Here is a 13,367-nt window from a genome sequence, read left to right as displayed (position 1 = left end):
TTGTCTTTTTCTGTGTTGGTGGCTTTATTAGTGATGAAAAAATTTATTAAAGAGTTTTTTTTTTTAAAGATTTTATTTTTCCTTTTTCTCCCTAAAGCCCCCTGGTACATAGTTGTATATTTTTAGCTGTGGGTCCTTCTAGTTGTGACATATGGGATGCCGCCTCAGCATGGCCTGACGAGTGGTGCCATGTCTGTGCCCAGGATTCGAACCGGCAAAACCCTGGGCCGCCACAGCGGAGTGCGCGAACTTAACCACTCAGCCATGGGGCCGGCCCCATTAAAGAGTTTTTAGTTCTTTAAGAATATGTACCATAGAAAAGACTTATCTCTAAACTTTTTAGATATCCTTTTGTACTCTGGAGAAGAAGCCTTAAGGAATTTGGATGTTGAGACAAAAAAGGACTGATAAAAATCTGGGACTGGAAAGGAATATAATATCATATCTCATCTTGACTTATGTGTCTTCTGTTTGGAGTACCTACTATAACTCAAAAAATTGTGTTTTCAGGAAATGAGTGGCTTATACTCTCCTGTCAGTGAGGATAGCACAGTGCCTCAATTTGAAGCTCCTTCTCCATCACACAGGTACAAAGCTCCAAACTTGTAATTGCTTATGATTTGTGTTACAAAGTACACTTAAGGTACTAGTCCTTAGTACCTTAGTAGGGAGCCTTTTCCACGTAATGTACAAAACCCCTAAGAAATTACTTTTGATCATGATCTAGAAATAAGATTCACGTAGCCCATCTGTTTTCTTAATGCTTTAATTTTCATGCCAGAAACAGTCATTGAGTAGAATATTGTAATATTGTGAATTCACTGTTGGATTAAAAGTTTGTTGGATTTCTTGAAATAATGATAGCTTTAAATATCTCATGAATTAAAATCAGATGACATTAAAAATCTATACTTTGAGAACATGAAATGGTAATATTAGGGAAAAATTTGTTCAAGTAAAACCTTGGGCTTTTCCCATAATTTGTTGAATTTTCTTGGGCAGATTGCTTTCCCAGATTTAAAATGAAGGCATCAGATAGATCTGTTAGTTGAGATCTCCCTGGTGTCTTCTTGTGACTCCCTGTTAGTAATTTAATTAAGTCTTCCCTTCTCTCTGCTGTGTTAGAGCAGGGATTACATTTGTCTTGCTCACAACTGTTTCCTGAGGTTTTAGAGTAGTAGTAGTGACTGACCTCATTCAGTAAGTATTTGTGAAATAGAGTGAATGTCTGTGGTCTCTTATAAAGTTCTGTTTGATGAAATATGTACTACCTAAAATTTGAATTTGAACTTTTTTGCTTGAATTCTTCAAAGAAAGAGCAATTTTGTTTTTAATTTGCTAATCTATTTAGGATAATGGTCCAGTGGAAACTTTTCAAACAAATAGTTTTAGGATAATGTGGATTATCAGGCTGTCTAATGCCAGTACAAGAGATTACAGCACCCTCAGAACCTGTGTCAGTTCAGAAAAGCAGCTGTGGATCTAGTTTGGTAGCATATGTGGGGAAAGGAGCGATGGGGGATGTTCTAGTTCAAGAGCAGTCTTGGGATGTTTGATATTTTTCCCATTAACCATTTTATGGAGAATTCTCGTGAGTTCTAGTGATTCTGGGGTCACGTTAGCTGTGTAATTCAGCTTGTTTTCCTCCATATTTTCTTTTAACACACTTGGGAATGACTCACTCTCAGGGATGTGGTTATCTCTGAGTTTAACATTTACTTCCTGATATACATGGGATCTTTGTCACTGGAATATTTATTATGTGAATGCATGCAGGCAAGCGAAAGTTGTCATCTCACAAGATATTTGCTAATAAACTGATAATTCCCATTGTCATATCCCTCTCTGTTTAGTAGTAGCATTTCTATCTACTGTGTCCAAGTTTTTTTTTTTTTTTTTTTAGGTTGGCACCTGAGCTAACATCTGTTGCCAAACTTCTTTTTTTTTCCCCCTCCTCTTCTTCTCTCCCAAGCCCCCCAGTACATAGTTGTGAGTGCCTGTGGTTGTGCTATGTGGGACACTGCCTCAGCATGGCTTGACGAGCAGTGCCATGTGCGCACCCAGGATCTCAGCACCTGAAATCCTGGGCCGCTGAAGCGGAGCGCGTGACTGTAACCACTTCGGGGCCGGCCGCCTGTGTCCAAGTTTTTGTTATTCAGTTTCTCACTGATGGCTTGTATTAACATGTGACAGTATAGTATTATATCCATTTAACTGGCTCTATTTATTGAATGCCTCTGATGTGTTTGGCACTGTTGTAGCTGTTGAATCCAGCTGGCAAAGTCCATGACCTTAGAGAGTCCCTTTTCAGGGAGTGTATTTGTGGAGGTTGGGGGAGATATTAAATAAGTAAATATATAATATAGTAGTAGTACATAACATGAAAATAGTACCTTAGGAAGAAAAAATAGGCATACTAGGGGTTTAGTTTGGATAGTCAGGCATCTCCAAGGATGTGACATTTAAGCTGATATATGAACGAAGTGAAGTGTAAATATGACAGAAAGTCATGGGAGAGTTTTAAGCAGGGTCTGATTTAGATTTTAAAATGTTTACTGAGGTTCCCATGTGAAGGATAGAAGAGACTATCCATGTTCCTCCTGGTCCCCTGCTGTTGAAGCCAGGAGGAAAGCTGGGAAGCATTGCAACAGTCCAGAAGAGAGGAGATGATGGCTTGGATTAGGATTTTATTGGTGGAAGAGACCAGAAGTGGTTGTATTGTAAGATAAAGTAGCAGATCTTGTAAAAGATTTAGGATTTCATGAAGTGTATGAAAACGTTGTTGGAGAATTGTTGGAATTTTATGTAAAGCTATCGTCCAATGATTTTTCTGGCAGATAGATTGGCTGACAGTTGAAGGGAAAATAGGCAAACATGGTATTTTCTTCAAAAGAGTGTTTTTGTGTTTTCTTAAATAATTTGAATGTCACTTGAGGTTTGAGAGATACACTTGGGAAAAATGACGTAGCCCTTAAATACTGCTGACAAATGACCCTTAAGATTAAGATGTGAAATTAAAGGTGCTAGGAAGAATGTTATGTTATACTGTCCGTATTTGGTTTTTCTTTATTTTTAAGAAGTATGTGGTTGCAATTATAATAACTTTTCTCCCCCACAATTATTAGCTTCATTATTTAAATTTCAGACAGTTTGTTTGTATTCCTGACGGTAACATTTTGGTCTCTCGCTCTCTCTTTTTTTTTTTTTTTTTTTGAGGAAGATTAGCCCTGAGCTAACATCTGCCGCCAATCCTCCTCTTTTTGCTGAGAAAGACTGGCCCTGAGCTAACATCTGTCCCCATCTTCCTCTACTGTATCTGTGGGACACCTACCACAGCATGGCGTGCCAAGCAGTGCCATGTCCATACCCAGGATCTGAACTGGCGAACCCCGGGCCGCTGAAGCAGAACGCGCACACTTAACCGCTGCGCCACTGGGCCGGCCCTGGTCTCTCTTTTAAACAGGTTTACTTTAAAAAGCCTTTTTGTAGATTCATGTATTTTTTTCTGTAATGAGGACTTTCTTTATATGCCAGGTCATTGAATCCCTTACCCAGATTCTGGGTTTATGATTAGATTGTGTATTTAAATGAAAAGAAAAACAAAGGCAAGCAACGGTATTCTTGCCTTCCTCGACTTTGTCTTCCATCTACTTTGATGAGCTGTAATTATCATATCTTGTTTGTTCTCTTCCTGCTGCCTTGTTTAGACCCTCAATATCACATGCAGTCTAGCAGTGATTTTTTAGCTGTCCTACAGTGTGTTGCCAGAAGTCTGATCATGTTTCTTTCCTGCTTAAAATCTTTCCATGGCTTTCCATTGCTTGTTAATTGGTTTAGATCTGACTTTTTGCATGACCTTCCATATTCACCTGTACCTTGCCTACTATTTTTGTGCTTTAGAATTAAATTTAACTCCCAAAACAGGATGTTAGGGCACCTTTGCTTAAGCTGTTCCTTTTGCCTGGAAACTTCTGGATTCATCTCTGAAGTAGCTTCTCCCCAAGGTTAGGTGTTTACAACATATCTTAAGAAATCTCTGCTATTCCTGCATTGAGGACTGCTTTTTTCTTTTAAAGATTTTATTTTTCGTTTTTCTCCCAAAGCCCCCCAGGACATAGTTGTGTATTTTTAGTTGTGGGTCCTTCCAGTTGTGGCATGTGGGACGCTGCCTCAGCATGGCTTGACGAGCCGTGTCATGTCCGTGCCCAGGATCCGAACCGGTGAAACCCTGGGCCACCAAAGCAGAGCATGTGAACCCAACTACTCGGCCATGGGGCTGGCCCCGCATTGAGGACTTATAAATGATGTTTTGCTGTACTTTAATGAAGTTTATCTATGGTTAGAAGTCATTAAACCAGTTGATTATTTTATTGTTGAGAGTACAAGGGTTATTTGCCTTAACTCTGACCCTGTGCAAAGGAGTTGATGCCATAGGTGATGGAGGATACTGAAGAGTCATGGAAGTCAACATAAACCAGACAAAAAGAAACACAAACACAGAAAACAAACTTCCTTGGCAATAATGTACAGGGAACTTTCATACATCTGTAACTTCTCGTTGAATTGATAAGTAATAGAAATATAGCAAGTTATGAAAACCATTTTTGAAACAGTACAATTTCCTTTATTTAGAATATTTGAATAATTTGTTCTTCAGCCACTCATCCAGTTTGTAGAGTGTGTCAGGCATGTGTAAAACACTCTTTTAGGCACTGCGGATACAGCTGTGACTATGACAGACCCTAGAGTCCTGCTGTCATGGCTACATAGCCTTAGGATGGAAAATAAGTTATGCTGATAAATTAATTATTCTGCTTAAAATATGGTATAAGTAGACTTTCTGATTCCAAGAATTAAAATCATCAAAATACGTTTAACTCTAAAACCTTTAGTAATTATATTTGATTAGTAGGCATTTCAGGATTTTTAAAAAAACACCTTCGGGTTCTTGTTACAAACTATAATTGTCACTGCTTGATGATGATATTAACATCTGTTCCAATTCTGAGATCTGAGATATGACTAGGCCAAATTTCAGTGCGCTTGAGTCTCAACCAAGACTTTTGTTTGAAATGCGAATTTTTGAACCCTATCCTCAAATCTGATCATTAGGATTGGAGGTGGTCTCGTGATTCAAATGCAGCCCTGGGGGATCATACTTTAAAAATATGTAAACACTGATTTGGTAGATAGTGCATATGTCTGTATTACTGACACTTTTTTTTCTTTTTCTTTTTGTGAGGAAGATTGACCCTGAGCTAACATCTGTTGCCAGTCTTCCTCTTTTTGCTTGAGGAAGATTGTTGCCAAACTAACATCTATGACAACCTCCTCCTGTTTTATGTGAGATGCTGCCACAGTGTGGTTTGATGAGTGGTGCTAGGCCCGGGCCTGGGTCTGAACCTGCAAACCCAGTGCCGCTGCAGTGGAGTGTGCAAACTTAACCACTACGCCACTGGGCCTGCCCCATACTGACATGTTTTTAAATAAATCTCTATATCAGATATCATCAGATATACTTATTTTCTTTCTCATAAGAGAAAGCTCAAATATTCAGCACTAGAGTTTTATAACTATCTTTAGCTTCTTTTATCTTTTGGGGAGAAAAGGGTAAAGATTTCTATTTATTTTACTCTACTCTGTAAAATAACATATCCTTCTGTAATGTCTGAAAAACACCTCGACTCAAGTTTCTTGGCTTGGGAGAGCCGGAAAAGTTAAAATTAAGTCTCTAGGAAGAAAGCAAATTATTGGTATTTAGCAGCCATTCTCTGTTGATTCCTTTCATCTACTGTGATTAGATTCTCTTGCTTACGGCTTTTTACCCCTTCAGGTTAGAGTCATATGGGAAACTTTTCACTCCTTTGGTTATTATAGGTGTACCTTGATTCTGGGAGGTCAGGGATGGGAGAGACTGGGAATCGCAAAGCTATTTAGATTAGTAACCCTGGCTGAGATAGAAGGATAACTGAATATGAGTGTAAAACTTCATGGCTGTTACCATTTTCCATTTCTGCTAATTACTGTCTCTTGCCTACCCAAGTCCCAGCATATTATGCCCATTCGCCAGACCTTCTACCTTTGAATCTTTTGGTATTGTTTTTGGAATATTTCCTCTATTTTCTTTGCTTTTAAAGCCTTTTCCTGAGGCTATTTCAGATAACTGGGTTTTTGTAACACTGAGATTTATAGCAACTATATCATCCGAAATTAAAAGCTTCTCCTCTGTGAATTATAACTAAATTGTAGTCTGTTCCCACTCCTTGGAAAGTGATAGTAGAATGTACAATAGTCAGATACAGCACTTTGCCTAACTAACTGGGACTGTGACTAGTTTTGTTGGAAGCAGATCAGTCTTGTCAGTCTTACTCTTTTGAGTTTATTCTTTTCTGTTTTTGAAATTCTGCCAAGCAAGTTATTCAATTCCAAAGGCAGTAAAGTGGTAGATTCAGACTTGTTCCATCTTTCAGAAATTTCCATATTTGCTTTTTACATCTGCCAACACTAAGTTTCTCCCTTAGGAAACTCTTCTTACAAAGAAAACTTTAAAATGAGTTGCCCTTTTGCTTTTTTTTTTTTTTCTACTTTAGGTATATTATGGAATTGCAGACATTTTAAAAGGCAGAATAAATATTAAGTTCATACAGTCCCCCATGCACTTATGTAGTCACAACCGTTCCTAACCATGTACAATAAAAAGGGGACAAAAGATGTCGTGGAACATTTTTTTTGGAGTTCTGAAATACGCTGATATCTTCTATTCTTTGAAGAATAAATTGAATCTCTGTCTTTTTCCTGGAGACCATAGATACGTCCTCTGGAGCCCAATATTTTTATTATTGGACTAATCTTGCATTCCTCAAGTAAATCCAAACTGGTATGATGTATAGATTCCCATAACTTTTTTGGAAATCTTCGGTGGCCGAAGTGTTTTAGAATGTGATGTTCTCTCTACCCTCCCGCTCCCATCCCCACTTTTAGAAAGGTAATGCAGTCCATATGCCATACATTATTTAATACTGATGAAGGAGTGACAGTTCCACATCATCAAGCACGTTGATAATTCAACTTTGAAGCGTGAATGTTCATAGTTAGTGAGATAAATGGTATCAGAGTTTTTCAGGTCAGGTTCTACCTTCTAATAGGTTACAAAAAAAGTATTTGATTGTCAGAGTTTTGGGTTTTAAGAATTGAGGTCTTATGTAATCTTTTTGAGCCCAATATTTTTAAAAGCCAAATTATATATTGCTGAAAAGGCCATTGTAATCACCAATGTTTATTTATACAAATTTTGTTGTATAAAATTTGTCGTGAAATATCTTACTGAAGTTCTTTCAAATACGAGTAGTAGTACAGTTTGTTTCTAAAGAGTCTGACATTGTATAAGAAAAGATTCTGTTAATTTTCAATTGGATTTTGCATCAAAATCAGGAAATTATTACTGTTCTAGAGGAGAATTGTGTTTGTTTGCAGAAGTTGTAACTGTCAGAATAACACAGCATTTGTGCATTAGGTAATGTTTTGTAATTATACATATTATCTCATGTAACCCTCAGGACAAATGCCATGTACTAGGTTTTTTTATCCTTTTCATCTTAGAGATGAGGAAATTGAGTCATGGAGATGCGGTAATTTGCCCAGCATCACACAGTTAGTGGCATAACTGGTACTCTGACACAGACATCCTTACTCTGGAGCCTCTTAGGAAGTGAAAGAGTTTTGGAAATCATCACAGAGTTGAGAATAAAACCTTGAAAAGAAGATAAATAGAAACTTTCAGTTCCAAAATTACAGGGCAGTGCTTCTTCAAGAAGAGAAAACATGTCACTTTGGCAGTCTTACATGAGGATTCTGGAATTATGCTGCCTGGGTTTAACTGTCACCTCCACAACTCATTAGCACTTTGACCTTAGGCGAGTTTACTAACTTCTGTGCACCTCAGTTTTCTCATTTATAAAATAAGGATAATAATACCTGTCTTGACTGATGAAATGTGATAGTACATTTAAAGAAATGAGAATAATGCCTGTCACATAGTAAGCACTCCGTAGACGTTAGCTGCTGCTGTTTTTGCTGTTGGTAGATAGAGTGATCACATTGATTTTGTATGATTTGTTTGAATAGTTGTCAAGTGTTGAAGGGTATGTAGAATTAGAAAGGAAAAAATGAACCCAAAGACTGATTTCTAGTATCTCTTGAGGTGTTTCCAAATTGAGACCACAAGAATTTTGGTTCTTTAGTAAATGAGATTTACCTTTAATTTGACACTGAGTGCTTCAATTCTTATATAAACAATAATACAATATATTCTGTAGCAGAGAAAAAGCTCTGTGTTAGGGAACTGATAGAAAAGCATTATTTTGAGAAAAGTCATTTAGCTCTGATCTGTTTGTAATACTCAGGATTATTGCCTTGGTGGAAAGGGAGTAAAATAGTGACAAACTTTACTATTTTAAAAAATTAAAACCATGTTTGGTTTTAATCATTATTAAAATTTATAAGCCAGATGATTTTCAGGTTACGTGTTGCTTAGTATGTTTTGTTTTGGGAAACTGGTTAAATTTTATGTAGAATACATAAGAGAGGAACAGTTTTTGGCTAAAGCCCCATATAATAGTGTGTTAAAATTAGAAGTTTATTTTTTCTGTCTTAAGTTTATACTAATGAAAAACAAATCAATGACAGCCGTTAGTCTAATTTCATGTGTGTACACAGCATGTTTTTTTTTTTTTTGGTTATTCACTTCACTTATTTATTTAAAAAAACCTTATATTTATTTTCTGTATGTTAAGCCTTAAATGATCTCAATATGCTTTATTTTGCTGATATATTAAAAATTTCTGTGTAATTTAGCTAATGTTGTGTCTATTTATAATTTAAATATGAATAATCCTTTTTCAAATAAAAGTCCAATATAAAACTAGTCACCTATTATTTTTACCAAGAATGAACCACTGTTTTCTCTCTTATCTACCTATTTATTATAGATATAGCTTATATGCACAATTGACTTAAGTCTGTCTTTTAATTACAAAGTATATCTTTGCTCTTGGAAGCAAATAATTTAAGTGAGAGTAGTTGTGTGACATCTAGTTGCTTAACTGTGAATTTCCTTTGCAACTTGGATTAACAGCTGTATAGTTTTCATTTATGTTTTAAGGTAAGCTTCTTGTCACCAGCAAGAACATTAGGAATTTTTTTGTCGTCTTATTTTTCCCCATCTTGATTAAAGTGTATTTTTCCTAACTCAGTTTTAGTTACTACCTTGAAATTTTCCTCTTGCACTGGCCATTTTTTTGATGTCTTTATTCAGTTTCTGTAACTTTGTTGACATTTATTTGAGATAATTGATGATTCTCTTTCATATTTATAGGTTGCTATTTTTTTACTTTTCTCCTTAAGTTATGTCTGTGGAATGAGTTGGACTAATCCAGGGTTTCCCCACTCTTCAGTTAGACAACATGATGTGCCTAGTGTTTGGTTCACTGTAGACTCTGGAACCTGACTACATGGGTTTGAATCCTAACTCTGCTGTTTGCTAACTTTGGCCAAATAGATAATCTCTCAGTGCTTGAGTTTCCTCACTTGAGAAATGGGAGTGATGATGGTATCTACTTTAGAGTTATGAGGTTTAAATTATTTCAGCCAGTGCCTAGTGCATAGTAAATGCTTAAATGGTATTACTATTGTTATTGTTGTTGTTACCATCTGGTGATTGTGGCTAAATCATTGTTAAGAAGTAGTATAGCATCAGAATCAAGAGGACCCAGCCCAGTCAGTGCTTTCTACTATTCTCTTCTAAACCTGTTACGTTACACACACACATAAAAAAACAGAATTAAAGGGTTTATTTTTCATATTTCTGTGCATTAATAAATTTTTCTTAGTGAATAAGATTAAGATCTAATGTAAAATAAATTTCAAACTTTGTAGTCATTATCGATAAAATACCATTTAAAACCTGTAATTTCAGTATCTTCAACAAATTGATGAGTATTTTTTTTAACATATATTTGAAATGTAGTGTTATCTCGCTATACACACTGATATATTAATATCATTGTTCAGGCTTACAGCCAGAGAAATCTGAATTAGAACATCATAAAAAATCCTATCTAGAAATGGCTATGTTCTGTTGACCTCTATGTGCAGCTACATAATTTTATTAATGTTTATACAAATGGTAGGGGATTGGATTTCCTTAGTAAAAGGAACACAGATTCTGAATGCCTGGCATGTCTTCATTTTCTTCATTCCTATTACTCCCTGGGTGGAGTATACTGAAAATACCGTGTGATCTTGTCATACCAGTGCATGATTTTGTGCAGGGAAGGTGAGCATTGGTTATACTTCATTGGAAGAAACCCATTACAGGATTATGTTCATTCTTTAATTTGTAGTGTAGTGCTTTGAAGGCTCTTTTTTGTATAACTGAGTCTCAGTATAGGAACAGTTAAGAACACGAGTTGAGAACTATTAATAGGTGTTGCTTTTTCTTTTAAGACTACTGTGAGAACAGTTCCATTTGATTTATTGTATTTTTGAAAACAAGAAGTTGTATGTTATTGACTGATTTTATTAGTAGAGGGTAAAATTTATTGAATGTTTACTCTTATGTAGCATTGTACTGAGAACTTAATACTTTGATTAAAATCTCATACCTCTCTGAAGTGTCTTTCTCATTTAATAGATGGAGAACCCAGAGGCTGACTAAGATTAATAACTTGCCCAGAGTTATTTAGCTGCTAAGGGATGAAATTCAGATGCTCTCTGTGCTCTTAAGAGTGCCTCTCATGTTACAACCTTCAAGGTTATTTGAGTACTAAACAGTGATTTTGTGTATTTGTGTAGAGAGAACCGTTTTAATCAGTACGCTCAATTGCTTAAATTTCATTAGGGTAGACAAGAATATAAACATTTTTATAGTAGAGATAGGGAAGAAGAATTTTAAAAATGTAAACTTAGTTTAGCATGGTTGATATATATATATTATGCCGTTTTCCGGGATTAATAGACCTCATAGGGTAATTTATTTTGTTTAAAGATGGGAAGGAGATAGGTGTGATGAAGTGATAAGATAGAAATGGTAAGATAGAACTAATAGGAAGAAAAAGGTAGTCTGGAATTCTAGAGGTTTTTCTAGAGTTAGGTGGGAGAATGTATAGAGGATATAACCAAATAAAAAGAATCTGTGCAGAATGCAGACTATGTTTGATCAGGCCAGAGAGAACTAGTATGTAAGTTTTGGGTTATGAAAGAAAGATTATTGGTATTTTATCATTTATTCCATTCCTTTGATAGTTTTCTTTCATATGAGATGATTATCATACATTTTGGAGCTAGAAGGGACTTTAGATAATCTAGAGAAGGCTAGTCCCCACACATCTCACTTTGCAGAGAAGGAAATGGAATGATTATAAGGTACTTGTCCAAGGCACATAGCTCTTTAGTGGCAAAGCATGTTGTGTTAACCATAGCTTTTGATTGCATGATTGTGCTCTTTTCCCAATACTCTGTCTTCTTTTCCTTAAATAGAGTTTCAAACAACTTATTAAACTTTCTGAAAACAAAATTGAAGCAAATACATCTATGTATACACCTGTCTTGTGATTATTCTCTATTGACATTCTTTCATGGTGTAAATATTTAAATTGGGGGGGGTGAAGGGGTAAATTGTTTAAATATTTGCTGATTTTTTTGTTTATGAGTTGTGCATTTATTTGATGTCTGATGAAATTATTGGCAGTAAATATTTTCTCTGCTTAGAAATGAGAAATATTGGACTTATATGTGGTATGTTTCAGATGTACTTTTTCTGTTGCTATTATAAAATGTAAATACTGAAATCACATTTTTCTCTCTTCATTTTACAGTAGTATTATTGATTCTACAGAATACAGCCAACCTCCAGGTTTCAGTGGCAGTTCTCAGGTAATTGATCTATTTAACAGTATGTTTTAGTGGTACCATGAATATAATCACCAGAGCTGTAAGGTCATAGATTCATGAACTGGAATGTCTTGTCTAAAGACAGCTGTTTGGAATGCTGTAGCATTGATTAGGACTCGAATAGCTCTGGTGCATGATCAGCTATTTATTTGCTCATCAGTGGTGAGTTAAAGTTTTGTTTAATAGACTGGTAACATCAGACCTCAAGAGGAAAGAAGTACTGTAAGAGGAAATTCTGAATAATCGACATTGTTTCTGTCAGGGATAAAGTTATAATCTATTGATGAACCACCCGTCATTATGTTGAAATGCTAAGCTTTTTTGTGGAAAGTAAACTATGGGCTTGAGTAAAATAGACTCTAGCTTCACGTCTCTTCTAATTAATTGTTTGATTATTTTGACTTTTACTTTCTTTATCTGTGACTTGGAGGTGCTGATATTTGTCAAATCTAATTTTGATGCTGGACATTTTTTTTTTAACGTTTCATATTGAAATAATTTCAAACTTAGAGAAAAATTACAAGAATGATAAAAAGAATTCCTTTAAATCCTTTATCCAGATTGTCAAATGTTAACATTTGACCACATTTGCTTTATCCTTCTCCTCTGTCTCTCTTTTACACATGTACACATAAAATTTTTTTTCTGGATTGTTTGAGTAAGGTACAGACATAATCTTCCTTTACTTCTAAATACTTCAGTGTGTATTTCCTTAAAAACAAGGATGTTGTCTTTATGTAATCATAATATAATTTTAAAATTCAATAAGTTAACATTGATACAGTACTGTTATCTAATTCCTATATCTCATTCAGATTTTATAAATTGTCCTAATACTATGTTTTATAATAAAAGAAAAAAAATGAAGCATTTTTAATGCATGTTCATTTGTATATTCACTTTATATGATAGTGCAGTTATTTTTATCAAAGTGAAAAGAGAATTCTTTTGGATCGTACAGCTTTTGTTTGTGTTTTTCTTTTCCCACAACTTAGATGACAACCTCTATTAGTTTTGCGGTTAGTTTCGGTAACTACTGTGCATGTCCTGTGTTATCTTCATATCCAAGCATGTATTTGGCCTATTCTTTTTTTATAGTAAGTTCATAGATTGGTTTGTGTCTATTTCTGACCAGCCATGAAAACACCAGATTTGGGTGTCTTTATAAGACATGAGGGGACATATCAGGAGAAATTTTAAAGCATTAAATTGAAACATACCTTAAGAACTTGAGAGGGAAAAACAGTCTCTGAATCTGGAAACAGGCTTGACATTCACAGCTGGGCCTTGATGTTCTCCCTTTGAACGTAATCTGACAGATCATAAACATCAGACATGGCCACTCTGTGACTGTGATGAAGTGAAGCAGTAAACAGGATCACTTCATAAACTTGTCTAAACACATACAAAAATAAAGT

At 35.4% G+C, this 13,367-nt stretch overlaps 1 protein-coding gene across 3 annotated transcripts in view; it reads left to right on the top strand.

Moving 5' to 3' along the window:
* Nucleotides 1-13,367, top strand: part of COP1 (COP1 E3 ubiquitin ligase) — a 238,708-nt gene that overhangs the window by 74,982 nt on the left and 150,359 nt on the right. For all 3 annotated transcript variants that reach the window (XM_046682582.1, XM_046682583.1, XM_046682581.1), the window contains 2 exons: nucleotides 511-587; nucleotides 11,874-11,931. In XM_046682582.1, the coding sequence (XP_046538538.1) occupies nucleotides 511-587; nucleotides 11,874-11,931 (135 nt within the window). The remainder of the gene's footprint in view (nucleotides 1-510; nucleotides 588-11,873; nucleotides 11,932-13,367) is intronic.

This window comes from Equus quagga, chromosome 13 (assembly GCF_021613505.1).
Source record: "Equus quagga isolate Etosha38 chromosome 13, UCLA_HA_Equagga_1.0, whole genome shotgun sequence".
NCBI lineage: Eukaryota > Metazoa > Chordata > Mammalia > Perissodactyla > Equidae > Equus > Equus quagga.
Note: the sequence above shows the minus strand (reverse complement) of the source record. Positions and strands in the feature narration are given on the sequence as shown.